Raw genomic sequence first — 27,788 nt, 5'->3', positions numbered from 1 at the left:
AATGGGTCATAGTAGTCACTATAATAAGTGCGCCTCGAGCCAATGGGAGCTATCGGGCTCCTATAAAAGCGGGTGGGGAAGAAATAGCAGCTAGTAGGAAGAGATTGCGGAAGATCCCATGTGCGTCCTGAGCTGCCTCTCGGAGCCCTCCCGACCTGCCTGAAACCAGGCTCTGGTCTGAGCCCTGCTTCAAACACTGCTGATCCCACTGGGGTCAGTGGCTGCGGTGGGAGGGACGGGTTCCGTCTGGAGCCAGCGCTTGCTGCCACTCAGCACGGCCCATGGGGACCAGCATCGCCTCTTTAAGGCTAAAAAGGTGAACTTCAGCAGTGCTGTGAGTTGGGGCTTGCACCACTGGGGCAGGGGTGAGAGGGATGCTCTTCCATGGGGCTGGTTTTGATGAAACCCCGTTTGGGTTTGCACGTTTGGAGCTGTGGTGGTGTTGGCAGCGTTATTGGGGTTGATATCCTGTGGGGACAGGGACACGCAGCAGCGGGGGTGCTGCTGCCAGGGTTTTGCAGTAGCTTTGTAAAGGGAATGGGGTGGGGGGAATGAATGGAAATGTGTTTCAGTGGACTTTGATCAGTTTGTGAGAAGGATTCTATCAGCAGGGTGCTCTGTGAGCTGATCCTGATGGCTTCTTAAGTCCTGTTCTGCAAGCACAGTGCTTGGCTCCCAGCATTCCCACTGGGATGTTTTGGCTTTATCCCTGCTATCGTTCGTAGCCCCCCAGGACTGATGCATCAGGTGCTGTTGGTGAACCTCCAGCATAGCACTGACCATGGCTGGGTGAGGACGTATCTGCTGGAGGCAGAAGTGACGCTGAGCTCTCTGCAGCCTTGTTGCCTGCCTTGCAATACCCAGAGGTGTGAGCTGCAGTGATTTATAGCCGCACAGTACAGGCATTTACCCCTGTGGTGATGCACGCCGCTGCCCTGGCTGCCAGCCCTTGCATAATCAGTAAATCCCAGCATCTCCAGACATCAGTTTCATCAGTTTGGGGGCTGGACCAAGTGACCTTTGAAGGTCCCTTCCAACCCAAACTATTCTCTGATTCTATGATACTTGTTTTTTTCCCCTTCTTTTGGTTTCATCATATTTCATCTGCCTCTTTCAGTGAATTTTCTGTCCTTTGTACCCATTTTAAGTCATGTACAGTTGATTTACACCAAACCCCACATGACATGAAACTAGCTTCCAGCTGCCTTTTCCCTGCTCACAAGTAACCAAATGGGTGCAAAGAGTTTCAGAGGTAATCGTGGCTGCTCCAGCTGCTCTCCCATCCAGAAAATAAGGAGCACAGCCTGTTTCCTGTTAAATTTTGCTGGTCACATTGATTTACATTGTTTGTCTCGTGTTTTATGGCTTCCAAACTGATGTTGTGTTAAGCTGGCTGGAGTTTAGGCAAGAAATCAAATGCAGGCACTGGCAGGCTTCCCCACATGCATTCATGAGGGTTGATCACATCATAGTCACATTTTCTTAGTCACTGGAGGACAAACAGCAGCGCTGCCTTGCTTGTGTCCCGGCTGGTTTGTATGGGGGCAGAGCTGGTAAAAGGAGCTTGATATTCAAACTGTGGGGCAATGCGAGCTGCAGAGGGGCTGCATCCCCCCTGTGCCATGACTGGGTGCTCCTCCAGTGCTGGTTTGGTGCCATGGGATGTCCCCTGCCTTTATCTTAGCCCATGAGCTTTGTCTTTTATATTCTGCCTGTTGAGCAGGGGAGTGAGAGCGGCTGATGGGCACCCAGCAGCCAGCCAAGTCCATCACACCAAACCCATGCTTTGGGACATTAATTCATATATATATATGTGTGTGTGTGTGTGTGTGTAGGATAACAGAATACCTCAAGTTGGAAGGGACCCATAGAATCATCAAGTCCAACCCCCTGCTCCTCACGGGGCTACCTAAAACTAAACTGTATGTCTAAGAGCATCATCCAGATGCTCCTTGAACGCTGACAGGCTTGGTGCCATCAGTTCCAGTGTATGTGTGTGCATGCTATGCATATACACAAATGCATTTTAAGCAAAGCAGGATGAGTTTCTCCTTGCACAGGGCATGCTGTTGGGACTCTGTGCAGCTGAATGGGACTGTGTATTGCTGCTGCTGGTGGCACAGGTCAGTGCATGGATGGCTTTCACCCCAGGCTGGCGTGGGGAGGTTGTTCACACAGACACAGCTGACCTGAGGGCATCGGGATCCCCAGTGGGTTGCTAGCATCATCCTTGCTGCTCCTCAGCAAGTCTGTGCAATGGGATGTGGATGTGTCCACAAGGAACCCCAACAAAACCAACTGCTCAGAGGCTGTCTGCAGAGCAAGGCAGGGGTTTCTGCCCAAAGGAGCCCAAAGGACTGGATCTAAGGGAAAAGGCTTCTCACTGTTCACATGAGTGAGGAAAGGTTCTTGTTTCGTTTCACAAGTGTCAGCAGCACGTTGGATTGGGAATTCTGCCGTCTCTGCACCATTTCTGGCAGGGAAAGTATCACTCTTTTCCTTAGGAAAACAAGAAATAGAATATTCCTGTAGGATCGAATGTGAGAGAACGTGCAGGAGTTAAGATTAGGGAACGCATCCACAGAAATCCGCAGGTTCCTATGGCAATAGGTTGAACAGCATTTAGCATTGACTAGAAATCATCTATCTGTGTGTGTATTTGGGAATGGTGGAGGAGCCACATGGGGGGTGTTGGAGCTGGATGGGTTGAGCAAGTCCTGATTTTGCCATTTCTATTCCCTGTCTCTCCGTTTCAGTCTGGAAAACCGGTGTATTGGTGCTGCTCTCCCGTTGATTTACAAGTGCTGCTGCAGGGACACAGGTACATTATTTGCCTTTGCTGGTGCAAATTTGGGTTTCATAAGGCAAACCAAAGGGGGTGTTTCTTGTTGTGCCCTGGGGTTTTCACACCAAGGGGCAGAGCTTCAGGGGATCGTTTCTTTGGTGCATTTCCCTCTTCTCTGTGCTGCTTTTTGAATGTAACATCTGGTTTATGGTTAAGGGGGATGTTATCCGGTGCCTCGAGCTGGGAACAGGGAGAAAGTGCCTCGAGCTGGGAACAGGGAGAAAGGAGGTCTGGGTTTCATAGCTTGTCTACAATGAATTTACAGTCCCATGCAGTGGGTGAAGGTTTCAGATGTCTTCATGCCTTCAGGTTCTCTGCTTGGCTCTCCTGGCTCCCATCACCTCCCTGATGAAGGTGACACCGCTGTTTTCTATGGGGGCTATTTCCCTCCTTGTAGCAAGCTCAGCAGCATCTGAGCGAGCCCAGAGGGAGTTAAATGCTGAGTTCCCCTTTTGAGAGGCCACCGTAAAGATCAATGATTGATGGGAACCAAACGGGATGAGGGAGCTCTGGACAAGGTCCTCCCTCCCTATTGACTGCTCTGACAGACTTTGGCCTGGGGGCTCCATTTCACAACGTGCCTCAGGATACAGCCTTGGGAATGAAAAATGGGGCTAAACCAGGATGTTTTCAAGCAATATCACGGTTCTGAGCTGTTCAGCCACTGCAAACAGGGGAGTCCACGGCCAGGGTAGGGTTCTGGATCCAGCAAATGAGCCTGCCCCCAGGAGCAAAGGGGGTTTATTTATTCTATGTTTAGGGTATTGTGTTTCCCTCCTCATGTGCCCCCTGAAAGGAGCCACACTGGGGTCGCTGGACTGATGCTGGCTGGTGACGAGCCTGAGAGCAGCCCTTGTGGAGGGAGACTTGGGGTTTGATTCAGTTTCTTTTAACTGACAAATCCAGCTCACCCATAGAGGGGTGATGGAAACAACTGCACGTCCAGAGCAACCAACCATGGTGGGGATGGGATTTACATAGAATCATAGAAGAGATAGGGTTGGAAAGGACCTTAAGATCATCAAGCTCCAACCCCCTGCCATGGCCAGGGACACCTCACACTAAACCATGGCACCCAAGGCTTCGTCCAACCTGGTCTTGAACACTGCCAGGGATGGAGCATTCACAACCTCCCTGGGCAACCCATTCCAGTGCCTCAGCACCCTTACAGTAAAGAACTTCTTCCTTATATCCAAATTATGCAAATATATATATATAATATGGATATGTATATATAATTTGGAGATATATATGTCCAAATTATACAGTGTGTTTTGTCTCATCTTCAATAGTCTCACCTTTAAAAGCTAAAGGCTGCTCCGTGCCTGGTTTCACTGGCAGCATTAACAGTGTTCTTTATGCAGTTTTAAAGCTGCTTACACTTCCATATCCCATTGCAAGCTCTCCAGATAGTGAAGGGATGAGTGACAGACTCGCTGCGCTCCCCTCGAGCACTCACTGCTCTCAAAAGGCCCGTGCCTTGCCCGGGATGGGGATGCCAATGTATTTAGGTGATGGGATGGTTTTGCTTCCAGAGCTAGTGGCTGCAGGAGCCAAGTCCTGTGAGAGCAGCCAAGCTGGCTGTGCTGCACTCATTGCAGGCTGCAGCCAATGGCCCGGGCATGGAGTGTGCAGCCAAGGTGAATTCACTGATGTCTCACTGCCACCATCGCAACCAGAGGATGTGAAAGGCTTTGAGTGGATGCAAGCAGAGTTCTGTGTCTGTGGCAATGGGGTTTTAGGGCTTTTTGGATTGTTTTTGTTTAGATGTTGGGGTCTGTGAGCTGCTCTTTCACTTCCTTGTGCTGTTTTCCAGACACAGATGAGATCATTTCTTGTATCACTGGCATTACAAATAAGCTAATGGGTATTTAGCTCATTAAGTCACCACCACATTTGCTACTGCTTTACAAACTCAGGACTTAGGCCTGTAAACTGCTGAGCATCTCAGCCATTCAGACTTCATGGGACAAGAAGTAGCTTATCCTTCTTCTGTTGAGGGCTGCCATGCTGACACCAGTGGAGGGGATGGATGAACGTGCTGTGCTGAGGGTGGGCTGTGCAGGCACAATGGGGCTGTGAGGAGCATCCCTCCTCTCTAGCAGATGAAAGCCCAGCACTTTGCTCCCTGTCTCCTTGTCCAGCCATGCAGAGCAGCTCGGCGAAAGCCACCAAGAGCATTGCGTGTCACTCAAAGCAAGCACCTTCAGCAGCATGGTAGGGCCCATGTGAGACTCTAAGAGCTCCAGCTTAGTGAATCCCTGTGATGCTGCATTCCCCCCCCCCCCCTTTTATTAGGGGAACCTAAAGAAAGGGAAGGAATTGGGCTTGTTCTTGGATATTCCCGTGCTGGAGACAAGCGCTCTGCCTGCTCACGTCCGTTGTGCCACATAGGCAGCTGTCTGCAAGCCAAGGACAAGGGGAGATGCCTGTAAATGTAAGAGAGGAGAGCATTCACTGCTGCTCTGTGAGTGGAAAACCAGCTCCTTCTGTATTTACTGGATAGCGAGGGCTGCCTGGAAAATCCCAGGAACTCTGCACCTCCAGAGGCTCCTGCAGCTGGGGAAAAACAGTCTCCCCATGAAATAATACATCTGATGCCTAAACCGCCTGTGAGAGCAGGGGTGAGGGCTGCGTGGAGGTGTTCCCAGCTCCGTAATTGTTTCTCCAGGCACATGGAAAGATCAGTTCTCAGCTGTCACGTTCAGAAAGCAGCAGACACGAGATCAGACAGAGGTGGGGGAATATGGAGCCATCCATCACAAAGTGCTGCTTTATGGGGTCAGAGCGGAAACCACCTTGTTCCTCTCTGAGCCACAAGCGGGTTGCAGTTGGGTCACAGCTACTTGATAGGAAGTCCCTGTTCTCCTGACTTTGATAATCGCAGCTTAAATCCTCCTGAACTGGCGCTTGCAGCAGAAAAGCCAGCCCTGCTTGGCGATGAGCGTGGCCCCAATGAGGTTATGCACAAGGGTGATGCTGTGTGTGCAGGTTGATGGATCCCTGCGCTGATCCAGAGGCTCTTTGCAGGTGAACACTGAGAATGGCACCTTCCAGGTGCTGCAGTGATTCCCATGGCTTGGTTTTGCAGGGTTTGGCTGTGAAACAGAATTGGATGTCTATTCATGAGTATGCCCATGAGCGCGTACTCCATGTCTGCTCCTCCATCCCCCGGGGCAAACCTTGCAGTGCCAACATGATCGATACAGGAGGCAGGCAGGCCAGGAAAATAATATCTGTAGCAGAGAAAGGCAATAAAGATGAGTGTGCCCTTGGGAACCACAGACAGACACCAGCATCCTTCCAAGGTAAACTGCATCCTCACTGGGCTCGCAGCTGACAGCTCTGCTCTGCTCCTAAGACAGACTGTGGTAGGGGCAAGGCGTGATTCGAGGTACAGAATCATCTATTCAGCCAAAACATCTTATTCTCCTGCAGTGAGGGGATGAAGAGCAATGTCATCAGCTTAATGGATTGTGGGGCCTGTTTTCCCTGTACTTGTGAACACAGTCCTTGGATGCTCTCCTCCAGGGGTTGTAAGTCTTCCCTGGCTGGGTCGTTTTGGCTCGGTCTGCAGTTACAGACACTGCTGTGATCCATCTGCAGTGGTGGGTGCCAGCTGCCCTCATTGCCCCCCATCCTGCTGTGGTGTGCAGCCAGGAGTGGGGTATTCCCCATCCCTTGCCCCTGCTTCTGGGGTCTGGAGTAACCCTCAGCCCAAGATCAATTTAGAGCATCAGAGGCTGGGATGTGGAGAGGGATGCAGCCCCATGGTCCTCTCCTGGCCAAGGACCCCACTGAGGACTTGAAGGTTGTGCTGATTTAAGAGCTGGCAGTTTACTTTGTCGGTGAGGTGTTACATCCATCCTTTCCCCCCTACCAGAGGGCAGTTTGTCCATATTCATAAAGAGAGTGATAACAGGATTGACTTAAGCATGTCTTTGACACAGAGCCAACTAAGCACTTAGGCAGGGAAGAATGGATGCTCATTTGTGCTCTGGGCTGTAAGACAGCACAGGCACATGTGGGGCTCTACCTCTACCTACAGGCTGGATGGATTTCCCAGAGGCACAGGACAAGCTGAAATCCAACCTGCTTATGTTGTGCTTCATCGTATCAGCATCCTCCTCCAAATCCCTCTTTCCCCTCAGTTCACTCTAGAATGGATCTATCCATATAAAACCTCTATAACAGGGGTAACGGAGATGTTTTGAGGCAGAAGCAACAGCTGAGCCTCTCTCCTGGCTTTCCAAACTGCCTTTAGTGAGTGTGGGGCTGAAAGCCATGAGCCTGCTCCATCTGCCTCTCACCGTGACAGCCAGCCAGCAATGAGCAGGGTTGTGCAATCCTTGCTGAGGCATTCAAGGAAAAGGAATAATATTTAACAGTCCTGGCAGGAGCATGCCCAAGGCAGAAAGTGCAGCTGGGCAGGGCCAGAGGGAAATTCTTTGCCTTCTGAAAGTTGGGAAGGTGGAATTAAGGTAAAATACTCTTGGATGAGGTCCAAGATACCGGAATGAGCAAACTTTCTCTTGCTTTTAAACATCACACCTGAGCTGAGTTCAGGAATACTCTTGGGATGGAACTGGTGTGAGGAAAAACATTGGAAGTCCAGGGAGGAAAAAGGAAAGAGACCTGGTTTTGACTCTGAATGTGCCAGACCTCCAGCTAGCAGAGGCTGGGAACTGTGCTCGCTCATGTACTGGTCCAGCAGTGGCTTGGATGCTGTGTTAGGAAAGATGCTGCTCATCAGGCAGCCCTTGGTACCGGTGTACCTTGGTACCAGCAGCACAGGTACAGCAGCACACTGCTGCTGGAGCTGTGACAGTCTGCATTGCCCAAGGCTCTGCCACCAGGCACTACACCCCTGCGTGTCCTGGACCCAACAAGTGGAGGGAGCAGGGATGCAGCCACCGGGCTCTGTCCCTCCAGGCAGTGATGTCAGCTGGTCTCTGATTTGAAGCTGTTGCTCACATTTGGAACTAACATGAAAGAAAGGCTGAATGGGAAGCTCCTAAATGGCTCCAGTTTTCAGGACTCAGGGCTGCTCTTCATTCCACCTCCTCCCACCAGCAGTCCCAGACCCACTGGGTAGCACTGCTTTAAAATATGGGAACAATGGGAAACCGTGCCACTGCTAAGGGAAAACGGGACACAAAGCAGGAGCAGCCACCAGGACCCACTCCTGTTCCTGTTAGAGCTCAGCAGACCCTGAGTGTGGCCCTGCAGCATCGGCCAAGCTCCCCCTGAGCTGCAGCTTCAGTCCTGGGCTCATCCTTCACCCTGTGCGTGCAGCTGAGCCCCAGCAATGAGGAATTATTCCCGAGCTCCAAGGAACAAACCAGGAGCAAGGCAACAAGGAGCAGCCAATGGAAGTGTCAAACAAACCATGAGCAATTGAGTGCTATAGCTTCTTGTTTATCCACCTGCAACAGCAGCTTCATGGCTGGGACTTCAGCTCTGTCTCAAGTGAGGCTCCACATGACGCAGCGTTTGATGGGTTATTTGATCCATGGATCCCCGCACGAGTGATGATTAAAGAATGGCCCAGCATGGGGCACCCTCTACTTAGTGTAGCTGTCTGCTTTGTGCAGCCTTTCCCTTGGAGAATGGCATTTTTTTCCTCCCTGGAGGCCCTGTTTGATTGCCACAGATTGGAAGCCTTTAAAAGGGACTATCTGTGTGAGTCACAGTTAAAGCCACAAAAGAAAAACCAATAAAGCAATCTGAAAAGTGCTGCTTAATGGATTGAGGCAAACTGACTGGAAACAGGATACAGACTTTCCTCTTTAGATGGTTAATTCAAATCCAGCTGCATTCGGGAGCAAACGACATTTATTCCTTGTCAGCAGCTCAGAGAAAAGACATTTGAAAGGAATTTTACCACCTGAAAGAAGCTGCTGCTTTCTCTGTGCTCCCAACAGCTCCCTGAGCACATCTGAAAGCCTTAGGGGTGCTAGGTACTCTTGAAACTCAGTCTTTACAGGGCAGAGCTTTTCCCACCATGAAAATACACTGTCCTGAATGTAGGTATCTGCTCATACGGCTGCCTTTGCTTCATTTTCTTAGCAAATAAAACATGCATGAACCTCGCTGCATTCACCCCTCTCAATAGCAATGCTTCTCCATCACCTCAGCGAAGCAGGAGACATGGACTAAGTGCTCATCCACATCAGCTCTCCGGGCAGCGCTGGCAGCGAGGGTTGGCTCATCAGTATCAGTGAAAACCACGTCTTGACAGGCTCATAAAAGCATTATGACACTGCAAGGGCTGTGAGACACGGGGTAATGGGCTGTGATTAATTCTCTCATCCCAATGGCATCGCTGTCAGCTCAGGGCTGGGATGATGGCAAAGCCCAGCTGGTTATCTCCTTGGCTGCGCAGGATCTGTTCCGTCTCTCTGGGAGATGGGCCAATGAGTCAGACCTGATCCTAGAGCTTTCGGGATGAAAAGGGATCTCTCTCAGTGGTTTCCATCAAGACCTCACTGCTGGTGCTGTCTCCCAGCCCTGGTGTCCCCAGCCAGCCAAGGCCTCACTGAGTCTCGTGGCTCCCATGCTGCACTGTCCTGCTGCAGTGACACAGAGATGGCTTTTCCCAGACTGAACTTCAGGCTGGCATCATGTTAAATCCCTTTGGCTGACTTTCTTCCCCCTATTTGGCAAGCAGCACAGATCTGGGGAATATCCCGTGGGATTGTTCCCTCTGATTGACCCCGCAGCTGCCCTGACTTCTCTGCAGGGTGTTTGTCTGCACACAGTGATGGCAGCTGGGCCAGGGCTCCTGTGTGTAAAGAAGAAATATGTTTTCTGTTTAATTCAGCCTTTACGTATCACTATGTTAATGTTAACAAGTCAAATTCAACCTGTTTTCCCACTTTTTAGGGGGAAAAGGAATAACAGGTCTCTTTCTGCATAGAACACTGAGAAGGAAGCAGTTAGGCTGACCTAAGGCCAGTGTTTGTTAGAGGTGAGTTAATCTGTAGATGTGAGTCTCTTCATATGGCTACACCTCCAGGGGCAAAGTGCTGGTGCGAATCATCCCCCCCCTTGCCTGGCTGCTCGCCCAGCTGCGGGGCAGGGGAGTTGTGCGATGTGCTGCAGCTGGATGAAGCTTGTGCTCCGGCCTGATGCTTTTCCAGATGTGTGCGCAGCTGCACACGTGGTGGGCACATGGCTGGTGCTTCCCCAGTGCTGCAGAACAGGTGTGTGACAGCAGAGGAGATCTGAGCTGCGGGCCGGGCGGTGCTCCCCGCTGTCCTGCACTGCTTCGTGCCTCTTAAAGTGTGTTAACTGTGGCTTTGCTCCGCTTTCTGGACATTTGTAGTGCTGCACTTAACACCCAGGACAAAGGGACTGTGGGGTTTGAATGGTTTCCAAGCAGCCAAGAAAGCCAATGCCATCCTGGCCTGTATCAGCACCAGTGTGACCAGCACTGGTGAGACTGCATCTTGAATGCTGTGTTCTGGGTTCTTCACTACAAGAGAGACATTGAAGTGCTGGAGCGGGGCCAGAGAAGGGCATGGAGCTGGTGCAGGGCCTGGAGCACAAGTGTGATGGGGAATGGCTGAGGGACCTGGGGGTTTCAGTCTGGAGAAGGCTTGGGAAGACCTTATTGTTCCCTTCAACTGCCTGACAGGAGGATGGAGCCAGGAGGGGCTGGGCTCTGCTCCCAAGGAACAAGGGATGGGGCAAGAGGAACCGGCCTCAAGCTGCACCAGGGCAGGTTTAGATGGAACTGAGGAACAATTCCTGCCCCGGAGGGTGCTCAGGCATTGGAACAGGCTGCCCAGGGCAAGTGTTCACACCCCGTGGAGACGAGGCCTCAGTGCCATGGGTCAGTGGTGGCCTTGGCAGTGCTGGGGAACGGTTGGACCGGATGAGCTCAAAGGGCTTTCCCGACCCGGTTGATTCCACGATTCCAGACCGGTCTCTGCAGCCTGTGCCCGCGGGCAGCGCTGGCGGAGGCGTTCTCCTGTCCCAGCGCTCCGAACCTTCGCCGCTCCCCTCCGGCAGCGGTGGCGGCAGCTGTGCCCTCTCCCCCCCAGCTGTTCCCGGCTGTGCACATCTGCCCGGCGGGGCTCCTCCAGATGCTCACGTGGCGCCACCGCCCAGATGTGCACCCCGCCCGCCCCAGCTGTGCGGAACAGCTGTTTCCCGCCACGCCTGCGGGGGGGGGGGGAGGCGGGGGGAAGGAACAGCCCCGCCCCCGCCCCCTCAACTATCAATCTTCTGCTCGGGCCCAACCGCGTCCCCCGACATATCGAGGCCCTCGACCAATCAGGGCGTGGCTGTGATTTCCATGGCAACCGCAGGCGCGCGGCTCAGGGCAGGCGGTGGCGCGGCCGGTTCGGGTTCGGGTTCCCGGTTCCCTGTTCCCTGTTCCCTGTTCCCTGTTCCCTGTTCCCTGTTCCCTGTTCCCTGTTCCCTGTTCCCTGTTCCCTGTTCCCTTCTCCCGTCCCCTGCGATAGTGCTCGACCGGAGCCGTGGCGGAGGACGGGCACCAGCGCCGCTGCTGCTGCGCGGCTCTATCCCGGCCCTGGCAGCGCAGGGCCGGCGGCAGCGCAGGTGAGGAGCCGCTGCCCGCCGCGCACCTAAGGCGGGAGGCTCCTGCGGGGCAGGCCCCGGGCACGGCCGTTCCCCCCTCGCAGCCCCGACGGCAGCCGCCGTGCTCCGCCCTGCCCCGCCCGGCGCTGGGGCGGCCCCGGTTCCCTTTGTCAGGCGGGGTTGGGGGGGAGGGATGGCCGCGGCCTGAGGCGGCGGCTGGGAGCGGGTCGGCGCTGTGGCTGTGTCCCTCAGCGGCCGGGGCGGGGGGGACCGGACCGGAGCGCTCCGCTGTGCGGGCATCGCTGCCGGGAGCGCCCGAGGATGCGCGGCGGGGCCGGGGAGCTGCTTCCCGCCGGTGCCGTGGCGGGGTTCAGTGCGGATCCGAGCCGGGTAAAGGGGAAAGTTTCCGTGCGGGGGGGAGAACGGGCTGGGGGAGCTGCCCGCGCGGCTAACGGCTTTGTTCGGCGGCGGGGATGTGTCTGTAGGCACCGCGGCGGAGCAGGGGGGCACGGAAATAGACCCACAGCGCTGCGTGTGTGTCTGCAAACAGCGCAGAGCGGTCGGTAGTGTGAGAGCGGCTCAACAGCAGACCTAACGTCTCAGCTGGAAGGGGTTTTCCTGGTGCTGCCGCTGGAAGAAGCCATTTGCATGTGATGGTGTGAGTGTGGCTTTGTAGGTCTGTATCTTTACCGTTAAGCGGTTTGATTCAGTGATGTACCTTGTATAATAATAGAGTGCTGGAATCCTCCTGAGGAGGCACAATACAGGTAAACGTGCACAGAAGAGAAGCTCATCTGTTCATCAGTGTGTGCTACTGTCTGGTTTCCCCCTCTTTTAGTTAAAACCCAAACCATCCATTTGAGAGCTAGAAGCCTGTGTGTTGCCGATAAAACTCCTCTTGTCGAATTGTTCTCCAGTAGTAACTGTAGTGCTTAACAGATACTGTGTATTCTTGCATAACTGGGAGCATGTTGGTAACTCTTTTGACCATTCAATATGCAAATCCAGATCGTTTAGTGGATGTATTATATATGGGTCTGCAGCAGAATGTGCTTTGCTTTCATCGTTTTACTTAGCTGTACTTTTAAATTCATTTTAGATGGCTTAAATGTTGAAAAACCTGAAAGTGCTGAATTTTGAGTCAGCTTGGCATCAGTTTCTGGTTTGCTTCTCTGGAAAGCTTATGAGTGTTAGAAGGTCCAGAGAAAAGACAAGTGCTTCTGACTTTCTTTACACACACACATACATATATACATGTGTATGTCTATATATCTAGTGGAAAATTAAGAAGAAATCTGTCTTTTGGGGGGTGTAACTGGTAAATGGAAGGATTACAGCTTGCTGCGTCTTTTACTATTGATTATATGAGAGAAATGCATAAATGTGAGCACTTGTTTTTTTACTCCTTGTAATATGATTGAACTCAAAACTGGGATTATTACACCATTGTATGTGGTCTCCCCCAGTATGGAAACTTGGGATTCATCAAGCTTTAGGTTAAAAACAACCCCCCAAAGTAGCTTCAAGGGGAATGCAAATCTGTGAACAGCATTCCTACAGTATGAACAGTAAGGGAATGTTGTTCACACATCTGCATTCCCCTACACTAATTTTGTCCATCTTTGTCCTATCTACTTGTCGTACTGCTCTGCGTGAAGACAGGCTTCCTGAGGTCGAGTTGGCTCTTTCATCTCAGCTGCTTTCTGGCAGATGACTTGCTGCTTAGTTCTTTGTGGACATGAGTAAAAGCTGCTGGTTCTATTTTATCAGCCTTTTCTACCGTATAACTAACGGGACAAGAAAGCGAGAGAAAACAGATGCAGGGCTTGATAGCCATGATGGGTGAAAAGCTAAAGATGGACTTGGTACTCACGGCTGCTTGATTTTTATTTCTAGCTTTGCCATTTTGCTTGGGGTTTGCTTTCTTGTGCTGTAATCTGGCATTCCTCTCTGATGCTGTTATGGGACTGGCAGTAACATATGATATCCGGTCGTGGGGAAGTCATTAAGATGATTGTGCAAACACCACTTTAAAGGCATAAAAGTGCTTCCTGGAGACTTTAAATGACTTTTGGAACAATGTTCTAAATGAGCCTGCAACGGCTTGGGTAGCTTCTTGAAGTGGTATACAGTGAATATTTCAGTCGTGTTCCTTGGTGGTGTGCTATACCATTATCATGTAACTGTCAGTTTTCCTATGCAATCTTCTTTGTGGTGAACAAACACCAACGACCAGAAACAAACCAGTTCAGTGAAGCAAAGGCTTTATGGAATTCCTTGGTGTCAGTTTTATTTAGGAATGCTGAAAGAATGACGTTGTATGCAAGGGCTTCTTACTGGGACTGTTTAATACAGAACTTTCTCTAAGAAATATATTGTCTCCACTTTTCTGAATGTACACTGTTTTGAAGATGATTCCTGAGAATCCTCAGTACCTGCTGCCTCTTCAGTATTCAGGTTTACAGAGGGAAAGTGAAGGTGCAGGGAGAGGCAAGGAAGGTACTGATGTGAGTGACAGTTGCTTCTTTTAAGTCCTGGTAGCATTTTCATTTCTCTTTCGAGTTTCAAGAGCAGAGAACAGAGTGACAATAGAGAACAGCACTCACTTTAGCAATCTTGCCACTGTAAAATGAATATCCTCTTCAGATTTATACCATGAGCCTTGGGTGGAGTAGTCAGGCTGTGGCTGTGCATCTGAAAGCATTTCTGACCTGTGAGGATCTTCTGTTTCTAAAGTCTGTATAAAGCCTCATGGGGGGAATTGTAGCCCCAGAGACTAAGGGACTGAATAGACCTCCCGAGTAGGAAAAGAAAATCATATGAACACGATAGGAGGACAAGGGTAAACTGTAGAGAGAATGTGAGGGGGAGCACAACTTTCCAGCAGTGTGAACTCCAGCATTCCTGCTCCTGCTTTCCAGCAGAGGTGGGAGGGCACAGCATTTTGAGGATGCCTATGAAGCACAATAGCCCATTGACACATAGCTGAGTGTGATCTTTCCTCCCAGCAAAGTTCTCCAGGTGTGTTGAGGTCAAACATGGTGGTGGATACTTGGCCAGATGCAGGGATAAGATACACTCACAAAAATCTAAGCAGCACTGCTGTGTTTGCTCTTCCTAGAAAGAGATCTGGTTGTTAGAATCTGAGCCAGAAGTCCAAGAGGTGGAAGCAGAGCACAAGGGCAAGCTAATCACTGAGAAATGCTTTTATTGGCGGGGTTGGCAGGGGTTTGGTTGGGTTTTTGCTTGTTGATATTGATAGTTCCGGTGTTACGTGCTGTCGATTTAGCCTTGGAAGAAGCTACCCGCTTGAACATGAGAAGTGAGGTGATCATCACTCTTTCCAGCCTTGAAAGTGCAAGTCTGAGCTCTAGAGCTTATGAGGCTTGTTATTACTTGGGTGGTAGTGGATCATCTTTTTTCCTGCTGGCAGGGAATGCTTTAAACAACACCAGACCCCAAACTGTTCTAACATCACCCACGAATGAATGATTTGCCTCTTGACTATGCTAAAAATCTGCAACGCTTTTTGGGTGAACTTGAGGAAAAAGGTCTTGACCTGCTGCATGCAGGGAGAGGGAAGGAGGGAGAGAGGATTAGTGTGTGCAGGAAACAAAGCAGGCATTTTTGCTTTGCTAACATCATCTTGTGACTGACTCATAGGCCTGACTTTTCTGGGAACAAAATCCAGCTACATACGCTTCTGCTTAGCTGCACTTTCTCATAGTTAAACATGGAGATCTTTTTTTCTTGGTGTTACACTTATTTTCCTAGGAATTGGATTTAGCTTCTCATTTGAAACCATTGTTGCTAAAGGTCTTCCCTACCTGTAGTCATCTTCAGCTTCCTCGATTTATGACTGTGTTGGGTGTGTTGTTTTGGGTGGTTTGTTTTTCTCAGTTGTTTTGGGGTATCTTTATTAACATGCTTTTAGGTGGAGCTTCACTTGGCTTTCCTCGGCTCATGGTGGGTAGAAATGCCGCAGCTTTTCAAAGCCCTGCTTAAATGCTGACAAGGGATTGCTTTTGCCTCCTTGTGATTTTTAAATGCTCTCAGTAGTGTCTGTTAGCAGCAGGACATTGAAGACTTGTAATGATCTTTCAGGCTGGCAGATGTGATCCAGAGCCCTTCCTCATGTAGAGGAGGGAGAAGGTGGGGTTGATTTGCAAGCTGCTAACGGGGCAGTAACTTCCATATGTCATACTTGTCCCAGAGAGCCTTCTGTGTAACTTCAGGCCCAGAAGGGAGGTTGCTGGCTTGGAGGGTAGCTTAGATTGCTGAGAGGTGCTGTTTCTGACTGCTCTTCTGTTGGCTTGCTGACATACAAAGTGCTGGTCTTGCCACAGTTCACGGCAGTTGCACACAGCAGGTACTGCTTCCAGGCAAAACAGCCCTGTTTGTGCAGAAGCTCTTTATGGTCTTCCAGTCTTTGGCATCTTTGAACTTACCAAGAAAAGTTCCTGCATCAAATGAACTTATTTGTGGTTGACTGGTATGGGGGTTCTTTGTCGTGTGGATGGGTTTTTGTTTTGTAGGTGAGTGGGCAATACTTGGAGCAGTTTAAGGAACCTACTGGCAGACCGCAAGGCTCATTTGCCTTCACAGCTGGAATTTACACTGAAAGTCAGCATTCTGCTTTACCCAACCTGTGAGATGAGGATTTCAGCCTTCAGTCAAAAGGTTTCTGCTTGTTGGTTCTGGAAGCTGGTGCTGGTTTTCTGTTGTTGTTTGATTTAAGTGATATATATCCTCTTATAAATGGGCAGAGGAGAACAGCTGATGCACTTAGTCTTGACACGTTTTTCTCTAGTAATCAGCTACCTAACTGCTGCATTTAGAGAACGTTTGTGTCTTCTTTTTTCTTTGAGGAAATGAGGTTTATGGGATTTATTCAAACCTGAATAATGTCAGGGATTGTGTGAACTATAAATATTTGCAGGTCTGGTGTGCTCTGTGGCAAAATACTGTTCCTGTTGTGGTAACTCTTCTCTCAGATGGGTACTGACTTTGAACTAAATCTTCACTGTATCTAAAGCATTTAAAGATACTCTGTGTACTGTTTGCTAGTATTAAGCAAAACGGTTTCCCCTTCCCTAATTGAAGGTTGGGTGCGCCTCCTGAATCTGTTCTGATTTGTCTTTCTTTCTGAGTACTGTTCACCTGACCTCCACTTAAATTGATGGGAATGTGTTTCTTTTAATGGCCAGATTTTTAAGGTACAGTTGAAGCCAGCTCTTCAGCAAGGAGAGGCATGTAAAGGAGAATTAAACCTCTAATGGAGGATGGATTGATTATGAGAGTGATGTTCTGGCAAGAGAGTGTGGGAGAGCTCCATGGCCATTTCATATAGGAAGAAGTGAGTTAATCCTTAAGCTATGATTCCAGTTTAATTTTGGTAAGAAAGACTAAAAGCTAAACTTTGAGTGTAGTCATAATGGTTGATTGGAACAAGCTTTGTTAGCGTGAAGAAGCAAGACATTCTCTCACAGCTTGGCAACTGGCTCTCTTGGATGCACTGCAAGAGAAAAATATACTGTGGCAGATGCCTGCATGAGGAATTCCCTTCCTTCCTCCCTTCTTCTGCCCCTGCACTGCTACGGTGTGAAGTGGGAGTTCTGTCCTCTGCCTATTGCCATCTGGTTGCACAGCCTCATAGAGCAGGGGCTGCAGAGTGCAAGGTGCTTACCTGTTAAAAGCTGCAGCAGCATCTGCAAGGCCGCTTGCCTGCTGGTGCTGACCATAAGGGCAGTGGTCTGGTGAGGGGCAGCTCTGCAGTCTTGCTCAGATGGTGACCTCAGAATCTCTGAGTTGATGGCTGGGTTGGTGTGGAAGAAAAGGTGACGTGGATGGTGTTTTGGAGAGAGGGCAGAATAGGCATAAGGATGTTCTTCATTCAGGGCTGTGTTGTGCCTTGCTGACAGAGATGGAAAAGCCTTGAGGAAGCCAGTCATTTAAAATGTTGGCGGTACCTCAGTACTTGGAGGTCCTCACAATTAAGAGCATCTGTGATTCATACTGTGCAGTGAGTTATTTAGAGTACTGATTTCATTTGGGTTTTGAGAGGAAGAGTCAGTTTTCAGCCTGCCTTATCTGAAAATCCAAAGCTGATGAACTGCAGAATACAGGTAAAACAACTGTCTGTGTATTAGCTGTTATGAACACAAAAAATAGAGATGCAGTGTACAGATTGTCATGAACAGGTCTAGTCATCCAGGCAGCAGAGTACCATTTATCTAAGCTAGTTGGATATAATCCACTGCTGTTCATTTTAAGACATGGAATAATCTTAGTCCTTCTTGTGTCTACACTGGAATTCAGCAGACAGGTCTTTTTTTAAGTCTTTTGTTTCTATCTAAAAGCTTTGTTCAGACTCCTGCATGTCCAGGCATCATCTCACACAGCCTTTGTTTTCATCTCATCTGTGAAAATGAAAACTGCTTTTAAATAATGCGCTATTAAAAATCGCTATGAAAAAGGAGAAGAAAGGAAAACCTTGGGTTTATTTGGTGTCTCTTGGGGTTTCAGACTTCATCTCCTTGGAAAAATAACTTTTAGAGTTTAAAAAAGGGGCTATATAGTATATTTAGTAACAGATATGCTGGCTGTGCAAACCCTGAATTCCAGTGCAAGTCTAACTTGTTTTCACACACTGAGCTCTGTCATTGTAGAGAGCAGTACCATTCCTATTTGAAGAAAACTTGCAGGAGAAAAGCAGTGGTCTTTGGTGTGGTAAAATTGACTTGATTCTAGTAAATCATATAATAGTCATATTGAGAAATGGCTCTGTCACAGACAGAGCTATTCTTAATTGCCTAAAGGCCTCCATCAAAAATTGGACACTGTCGGTGTTGATACGTAACTGTGCAATGGCTTTTATTAAGTTCTTGTGTCCAGTGAAGGAAACAGAGTATTTCAAGCAAAAGAGGAGATCACATAGTTATATGAAAATGTGATGATAAGCAGGATACTGCTACCATCCGTGCAGCAAGCCAGAGGTATTCTAGTACTTACATTTGTCTGTCATTTCTAATGTGATTTGTGGGGGGTATCTTGTTCTTTTTGGTTATATCTTGGTGACCTGCTTCTTTAATGTGTAGAGTCCTATATAAATGATGTCTTTCCTTGAGTGTTAGCAGTGGCTATCCAGTAGAAGAATCCTTTCAAGTATGTTAAGATGTGCCAGGGAACTTACATGTAAATGGTAACTTTAGTCCTGAATCTTATGTTTTGTGTTGGGTTTATGGGTAAATAAAAAGGCTTTTTATTATGGGGTGGTTGTGTTTAGACTTTGCATTTACTGGTCTTAATGCAACACCAGGAAATAATAGATTTATTGGACAGAGCCTTGGGTGACATGGTTTAGTGTGAGGTGTCCCTGCCCATGGCAGGGGGGTTGGAACTGAATGATCTTCAGGTCCTTTCCAACCCTGACTGTTCTATGATTCTATGATTCCTGTTGTTGATTCATCACAGTAGATCTTAACAAAGTTCTAACTACGTATTTTCTTTTTCCCCTCTCACCAGACCTTAATTTATTTTGGATTAGGATTCCCATGGCATGTGAACTAGAAGATACTTTGAAATAGAAAGTTTCTTTCTTTTGAAGTGACAGTCTTTTCTCAAAATGGTTGGAAAACTCAAACAGAACTTGCTACTGGCATGTCTGGTGATCAGTTCGGTGACGGTGTTTTATTTGGGCCAACATGCTATGGAGTGTCACCATCGAATAGAAGAATGCAGCCAGCCTGTGAGGATGGAAAGTGTGAGAAGCACAGTCAGAACTGCTCCCAATGTGAATGCAAACAAAACCTTTGCTTACAACAAAGACATGCCTTTAATATTTATTGGAGGAGTACCTCGAAGTGGCACTACCTTAATGCGTGCTATGCTTGATGCCCATCCGGATATTCGATGTGGAGAAGAGACAAGGGTAATCCCAAGAATTCTGGCAGTTAAGCAGATGTGGGCTAGGTCAAGCAAAGAGAAGATCCGACTGGATGAAGCTGGAGTGACAGATGAGGTTCTGGACTCAGCCATGCAAGCGTTTTTGTTGGAAATCATTGTGAAACATGGGGAGCCTGCTCCGTATTTGTGTAACAAAGATCCCTTTGCTTTAAAATCCTTAACTTATCTTGCTAGAATTTTCCCCAATGCCAAATTTCTTCTGATGGTACGGGATGGTCGTGCATCTGTGCATTCCATGATATCTAGAAAAGTCACAATAGCTGGATTTGACCTTAACAGCTACAGGGACTGCTTGACCAAGTGGAATCGTGCTATAGAAACTATGTATAACCAGTGTATGGAGGTTGGTTTTGAGAGGTGTATGCTTGTACATTACGAACAACTCGTATTGCATCCTGAAAGATGGATGAGAATTCTCTTAAAGTTTCTTCGCATCCCATGGAACCAAGCTGTGCTGCACCATGAAGAAATGATTGGAAAAGCAGGGGGTGTTTCTCTTTCAAAGTGAGTATGAACGTTCCTCCTTTACCTTGTATTGTTTTAAGAGCTAAAATAGTACATTTTGCATATAAAAGACTAGTCATAACTTGGATTCAGTTTTTAAGTAGCTAATGATGTTTTGGGAAACTGATTTATGATGCATGTTAGCTGGGAAATAAGCATCATTGTTACCTAATGATAGGCAGTCTCAGATTGCTCCCATTAAACAGCTGTCCCACTAACGTGTATGGAGCATGTGAGTGAATTTTTAACCAATGATCAGTCTAACTTGAATTTAGATGTCTCGTGTCAGCCTTACCTGCAGTATAACTTTGCTTTTCTCCATGCCCCCAAAATGAAGCTGGCTTACTTTATCTAGGCTGGTGTTACTTATCCTGGCGAGATCACCCCTTTGATTTCAGGAACTTAAGTACTGTCAATGCAAGAATGGCTGTTGAGTTATGTTTGCCAAGAACATACTCTTCCAGGAAACTTGAGAAAGTGTTCCAACAAAATAGAAAGCAGAATTGGCGTGCTTTTCTGTTGGCATGTGCTCCGAAAAGAACAAGCATTTTGAATAAAATTAACCTTGTTGTAAGCAAATCTCTCACTATTCTGCTGTGCCATCTGTGCACCTGATTTAGCCTCTTTCAGAAACCAAACTCCAGCTCTGCTGAGAAAACCTAGATAGGTGTTGTGAAAAGGAAAAAGGGTAGTTAATTCTCCAGTTAAACTACTCTGGTTTCTTTGCCACTGTTCACAGCTGAACATCCGAAATGCTGCCTAGGCTTTCCATCGAAGGGGAAGAATGTGAATGTTTGAATCTCTCCTCCTATTTTTGCAATGGCAGATACATCTACCAGGCTGTCTTAAGTTTCTAAAATATTGATTAAGAAGCCTTGTTCCAGCAGCAAGGAATGCCCAGTTTAATTCCTTGGCTTCTGGTTACTGAATATCCATCACTGGCCAAATGCTTCTGAGTAACAGAGGCCTTGCCCAGCCAGGAGTGTGGGCTGAGTAGAGACATGTCAAGCTGTTGGATACTGAGTGATTCCAATGTCTGTAAAAACTACAGGCTTGAGAAATAAATATTGGGAGATTTGGTTTATTGAATGCCTGGGGAAGGGACTGTGTGGGTTTTCTAACACATTGTAGGGGAATAAGATTTAGAGCAAATCATAGCATTATTAGTCAGTGGCTACAAAGAGAACTTGAAACTCGGATAATGGTCATATATTTACAGCCTGGAGGTTTTGCATCACTGTTCCCACTGAAGAAACACAGCCACCACCACTGTTCACTGTTCATTCTCAGGGCATTTCAACCCCCTTTCTTTGCTGTATTGTTTGTTAACAGATTGAAGACATCTGATAATGTTAACCTGAAGCAGGGCACTGTTGTATGTCTCTGCAAGCTGGATCTGTGTGTGAACTCCTCTTCAGTTACCTGCATCATGTTACTGCTTCACAGTGGCAGCTGAGGGGGGAGTAAACTTAGTGATATAAATAGATGGTTGCCAAGTTCTGTTAAGTGTCCTGTAAAAATAGCTATGCAAAATGTCATTCCTTCTAAAATAGTGCTACCTTACAGCTTCCAGGTCAGCATTTTTGAAAGTTAATGGACCTCTATGGTATAGAACTGTAGAAGTCTTACTGAATTCACACAGTTTAATATTTCTGGTTAAATCTGGTGGAATGGGATGTGAGGAGCTGAGAACACTTGTTCATGTCTCTAAAAATTAAGGCACTAGATTGTTGAAAGTAGAATGTTTACTTTCGTGTTTATTTTTGACTCAAACTTTCAAATTCTAGATCGGCAACATGTTCCTTTGACCTTCAGTTCAATCCGTTCATGGACTTCTGCATGGTTTTATTAGCTCTCATCTGATATGTGAAAGTGATCTATTATTTCAGAAGGCTCTGGCAGTAGTAGAAAAAGAAAGGGTTTTATTAGTGTTATGTCTGTTTTTCATCTAATCAATTACCCTTGAAATAGGTGATGAGATTTGTTTTTCAGTTGCAGGAGACCTCTATAATCTGATAATGATTACATTATTATTATATATTATATAGTATTTATTAAATAAAATAATATTAATTAATTAGATAATATAATAATATTATTATGTGACTCAGGCTTTTGAAGGCTGCAAGAAAAAAAAAGTGACTGAAATTCTCTTCAATGTCTGTTTTGTGTATTTAAATGATTCTAATTGAAATTATGGAGGGGGAGCTTGAGATTCCCCAGTTTGATTTCTTTGTACCAGTTAAAACTGCCTGCGTTTAGCATCCCAGCTTCCCACTGCCATCTTGTGTGCAGCCAGGTGCTGTGGACGGGGACTGCACCCTGTGTAGGGGCTCCTTGCCCAGAGCAGAGGGTGACTGCCCAGAGGAAATTACCCTTTGAAGAGCAGCTTGCCAGGTATTTCACTCCGAACTTTGGAGTCTGCCACAGCTGAACTATCTTTGACAGATGAACAAAACACACCTTGCATCTTAGACTTAGTTTTTCTTCAGTCAAGTTGCATTTAGCTTGTTCTTCATGGCCTTGGGTGTGCATGGCTATGTTATGGGTCAGGTTTTAAGCAGCATTGTTCTCTCATGAGTTTGACTTTCTCTCTGAGCTTACTGGGGAGTGCTCTTTGCTTCAGTGTGAATACTGTAATCTTTCAGCTGCAGGAATCTGGACCAGCAGAGCTCTGTATTCTGCTGGCTTTCTCCCACCTGATTTTCAAAAGGGATGATGCTGAAGATCACTTCAGACATGATCTACGGAAATTTGAAACACTACTGCCTATTGCAACTCTGTCTTCTACTCTGCTTTCTTACAGAGCTTTAATTTACCACATGCCTGCTACCAAGTGCTGCAGGCTGGTTGGTAATAGTATATTAAAATTTGAATACTCAAATGATATTACAGTTTTTACTGGCAGAAGGAGAATATCACAAGTACCAAATCATCTGTGTTGAAATCTCTTGTAGAAGAGATTCAGAGCAGCCCTGTGGAGAAGGACTTGGGAGTGCTGGTCGATGAGAAAATGAACATGAGCCAGCTTCAGTGTGCGCTTGCAGCCCAGAAAACCAACCGTATCCTGGGCTGCATCAAAAGGAGCGTGACCAGCAGGGCGAAGGAGGTGATCCTGCCCCTCTACTCTGCTCTTATGAGACCTCACCTGGAGTATTGTGTGCAGTTCTGCTGTCCTCAACATAAAAAGGACACGGATCTGTTGGAACAAGTCCAGAGGAGGCCACAAGGATGATCAGGGGCTGGAGCACCTCCCGTACGAAGTTGGGGCTGTTCAGCCTGGAGAAGGCTGCGTGGAGACCTCATAGCAGCCTTCCAGTATCTGAAGGGGGCCTATAAGGATGCTGGGGATGGACTCTTCATTAGGAACTGTAGTGATAGGACAAGGGGTAATGGGTTAAAACTTAAACAGGGGAAGTTTAGATTGGATATAAGGAAGAAATTCTTTCCTGTTAGGGTAGTGAGGCACTGGAATGGGTTGCCCAGGGAGGTTGTGAATGCTCCATCCCTGGCAGTGTTCAAGGCCAGGCTGGACAGAGCCTTGGGTGCCATGGTTTAGTGTGAGGTGTCCCTGCCTATGGCAAGGGGGTGGGAACTTGGTGATCTTAAGGTCCATTCCAACCCTAACTGTTCTATGACTCTGTGATTCTTTGAAATGTGATGTTCATTTGAACGATCCCACCACATAAGCCTAGCATGCCTAGTGTGGTAGGAACAGTATGAAGATAAAATCAGTTGCCTGGTTGTCAGCAAGGTAGAAAACCTCGGAAGTGAGAGAATGATCTACTACTATAACCTGCAAAGGCTGTGATACTGTGTAAATAAAAGGAGCAGAGAAGCCTGCCTTAATCACCTTCCACTCACTATAAAGGCTTTCAGACCTTTCACACAGGCTCTGCATCCGCATGGATACCTGGCAGTGGTTTAACTGTTGGAGGGGTTTTGAAAAGAAATCTGACAAGAATTTGTTGTCTTGAAATGTTAAAAAAAAAAAAAAAAGAAGATAGCAGTGTTTTTAAAAGCCCTTTATAATGATGATAATCCCTGGTGACAGAACGTACATGTCTGAGAATATGGTTTTCACTCATCCGAAATCCAATGCTGTCAAGTGAAATCTGTATCAGATGGAATGAGGCTCTACGGGCAGTGTAAGATGTTTTATGTGCAGCTGTGTGTAGAATCAAATTGTGCATGCAGGTTGTTTCTGTGCCAGGGATGAGCCAGCCACCTGGTTTGTGGAATTCTTCAGGCACTGAGCTGACTCTGTTCTCTTATTGCAAACTCAAGCTCTTATGCAAGTCTGTTAACAGCAATATTAGATACCAGACAGCCTGTGTTTAAGATTCTGACTTCATCTGTTCCCCTGGCTGCTTGGTTTGAGGAAACTCTTGGCTGCTTTACTCTCTTTTCCTGCATTTGCTTAGTAATCCCTGTTACTGATGCAGCCCTAGTCTCACTGTTCTATTTTACTTAGTGTTTTTGCTTCTTGTCTTGGTTTTATCCAGCTGCAAGGAGAAACACGGCAAGGGTTTTAAGGATGTGCACTGCAGCATTTGTAGTAGTGGGAAGCCTTCTGTGGTTTGAAGTAATTGCCAGCGTGGCTGTTGAAGGAATGTACTATGGCTGGACTACATGCTATAACTAGTATTGTTAATATAGCTCTGGCATTTGCCTCCTAACTGAAACCAGCTGTGGTGACCACGGACGCAAAGAAATGTCAACCCTTTTATAGCGATTTTTATTAGGCTTGTTATGAAAATAGCTGTCTAAGCAAAATTACTTCAGAATATACTATTTTTAATGCTTACCTTTCAGTTGATTCTAGTACAGATGTGGAAGTGTTTGGGGTTAGTCGTGTCTTCCGTGCTACCAGCTGCTTTCAAAGCTGAAACCATGCCTGTGTTTTTCCACTGGAGCCTGGCAGCACTGACCAGGCAGCACTTGCCATATGCATAATCAAATTTGTCAAGACCTGCTATGTTTCCTTGTTTTGATCTGTTTGATGTACTTTTCTGGGGGTGGTGTGTGGTGTGCATGCATGGTGTGTGTGTTTCTTTCCTCCTGTCCCCAGTCTGTCTTCCCCCATGCTCCTCAGATGTTCTTTGCTCTGAAGAATCTTTCCCACAAACTGTGTTTTACTTTTCTTGCCACCTTAACTAAAAGGGCAGAAAAGGATTTATGCTGAAGACCAAATGTGGTGTAGTGTATTTTTGAATCCGTGCCTCGGAGCAGCTAAATGTAGCTCCCTGCTTATCTCTTGCCAGTGATTAATCACCAGGAAGTGTTTCATGCTGAGCTTATTTTTACCAAAGACTAAAATGAGAGTGAGGCAAAGCATACACGTTTTAAATGTGCTTTTACTTCAAGATGAATTAGCCACATGTGTACTAATTTAGGCCCTAACTGATGTATAACACCCATTGGTTTGGGGTTCCAGTAAGCTCTTAGCCAAGGCTATTGCCTGGTTCTCACAGTATCACCCTTATTTTAAATGGTCCAATCAATCTGCAGCTTTGGTGACGGGATTGGCTGGCTCTGAGAGGGAAAGGACTGGAAATCATAGCCTCTTCACAGACCTAGGGATGTATTTTTCTTGATAGTCCCAATCAGCATGGTTCTGAGGGCTCCTGACTTGTGGTGCTTTGTCCTCTGCCACTTTGACCTTCAGAAACCCAGCTCTTAACAGCTATTTTCTTGCTAATTTGATGTGAAGTTAGAAGCTCATCTTCTAATTAGAAGGATCAAAAAGGCAGTGCCCAGGCTTTTTACTTTGCTCTATAGGCTTGTGACCTCAGGGCAATAGCCTTCAGGAGGGCTGAAATTAGGTTGTGACTCCCTGGTCCCAAAATCCCATTCTGACTTCCTGTCTTTGGTTTGAGCTACTGAATATGGTTGAAGAGAGCAAGGCTGAATGTTCTGGGAGCTCTCTTACATCATTTTGGTCATCAGGTGCTTACTCATCAGCTTCCATTAAACATCTTTTGCAGCCATCTGTGAAGGCTCAGCTTGCCAAGATGGCTTCACCATACGTGACCATTTCCCTGTCTGGTTTATTCTTTGTTTAAAGTATGTCAGGTACTGACCTTCCAGCATTGTATGATTAACTTCCTTCCTCTGTCCTGGAAACACTCTAGCTATGATGACAAGTGAAAAAGAGCAACAAGGTAAAGACTGATGACTGGAAGGTGTGCACGAATGGTTTGTAATATAAGGCTTTCGTTGCACAGTCCAGGTTGCATCTAAATGGGATGCTTCTTGCTATTGATTTAATGTTTGTCTGCTGTGCAACAATTCTTTAGCCTCTTCTTGGACTCATGAGGTTAATTAGGTAACCGTAATAAAGCTTGTTCCTCTTGCAAGTTGAGGGATGTCAGTCTTGAGAGCAGTCCGACTTTAGCTCAGGCTTCTGAGTTCTGAAACTGTCGGGAGTATTTCTGGATATTCCATTTATTTTTTGTGGGAGATGCTTTCTCATCTCCTGCCTGCTGTAGAACTGGAGCATTGGCTGCTTGAGAAATAACTCGATCTCAGTTTTCTCATTCTTTATCATGAGTAGAAAAGCTACTGCTGTTATACTTCATACTGTTACTTTCACATATATCACTTCCATTTCTGAGTGGTAGAGCTTTTTGAGATGGAAAACTCCTTACGATGTAAATAAGGCATGGGAAGAATGATAGTTGCAAGTGGATGTGAGAGCTATATGCTTAGCATCAGGTTTGAAGCAGGTATAGCCATCCAGCAGGAATTGTTGATACTGTGGCATACCTAGGGTATTACTTGCAACGCAGATGCAAATACTCCTTTAGGCAACTTATATATGCAGACCTGATTTTTACTCTGCCTTAGACGAAAGATAAACCTTCACCTCCAAAACACTTGTGCACTTTTACTCCTCAGCCTGTTCTGAGTCCCGCTGGCCTGTTTCAGAAGTAACACGGTAAAGGTGTATGTTTTCTAACCTAAAAGAAGCAAGGAATGTGGGGAAAACAAAGTGATGACAGATTTCTTCCCTTGGAAAAAAACCAACCCAACAAGCACACAGCAAAACTAGGGTGCAGGAACAAACATGGGGCTTTAGGACTGTTGGCTAAATAAGCAACAAATCAACTGTTTTCTAAACACAGTACATATGACACTGCTATGGTTATTCACTTGCCTTAAAGAACCGTGTAATGGCCCAACAATCATTAAAAGGAATGGTTATGAATAATATTATTGAAGTCTATGGATTTCTGTCATTCCCATAGAGGTGTCTAACTGGAAAAGTCACAGTATGTAGGGGGGAAGAAATGGCACCTGGACTTTAAATTTGGAATACAACTTTCAAAAGCATTTAAGACAATGAAAGAGCAAGTGTGGGAATATGCCAGTGGGAAAACAGCTTTATATGTAGGTGTGTGCATACTTTTCACTTAACAGCTCTTTGGCTTTCACTGCTGTCTTTAGGCAAAGAACTTGCCTCAGGATGTTCTGTATGAAAGCCTAAACCATGAATGTTGTGCTTGTTATTCCCATTTTAGCCTCGTGTAGTAAAACTTCCCATCAGCTCTGTAGAAACATGACATTTGGAAAGGGAAAGATGAAAACCCAAACAAAACAAGCTAAAGGTCTTAATGCCAGTGAAGTATTGGTTGGAATGCAAAATATAATCTGTCTTTCTCCCTCCACAGGGTTGAAAGATCTACTGACCAAGTAATCAAGCCAGTCAATGTGGAAGCACTGTCAAAGTGGGTTGGGAAGATACCTGCTGATGTTCTGCAAGATATGCCTGTGATCGCACCCATGCTAGCAAAACTGGGCTATGATCCGTATGCCAATCCACCAAATTACGGAAAGCCAGATAAAAAAGTTGTGGAAAACACAAGGAGGGTAAGGTGTTTTTGTGTGTTTAGTGACTGACTAAATGGATATGAGCTATAGAGCT

At 47.0% G+C, this 27,788-nt stretch overlaps 1 protein-coding gene across 6 annotated transcripts in view; it reads left to right on the top strand.

Annotated features, from left to right (window-relative positions):
- The window catches only part of TPST1 (tyrosylprotein sulfotransferase 1), a 45,111-nt gene continuing 17,323 nt past the window's right edge, over nucleotides 1-27,788 (top strand). For 2 of the 6 annotated variants that reach the window (XR_009727768.1, XR_009727771.1), the window contains exons 1-3: nucleotides 1-334; nucleotides 18,917-19,861; nucleotides 27,535-27,733. Coding sequence is in view for 2 of the 6 variants with exons in the window: in XM_061368910.1 (XP_061224894.1) it covers nucleotides 19,017-19,861; nucleotides 27,535-27,733 (1,044 nt within the window). In the remaining 4 variants the exon portion in view is untranslated. Of the gene's footprint in view, nucleotides 335-11,279; nucleotides 11,414-11,658; nucleotides 11,783-18,916; nucleotides 19,862-27,534; nucleotides 27,734-27,788 lie in introns of those variants that run through there. The other 4 variants (XM_061368910.1, XM_061368918.1, XR_009727769.1 and 1 more) reach the window with 4 other exon arrangements.

Source organism: Neopsephotus bourkii, unplaced genomic scaffold, assembly GCF_033783945.1.
Source record: "Neopsephotus bourkii isolate Nb327-2 ecotype Australia unplaced genomic scaffold, CSIRO-AGI_Nbou_v1 NB_140, whole genome shotgun sequence".
Classification (NCBI taxonomy): Eukaryota; Metazoa; Chordata; class Aves; order Psittaciformes; family Psittacidae; genus Neopsephotus; species Neopsephotus bourkii.
This window is presented reverse-complemented; position numbering and strand designations above follow the sequence as displayed.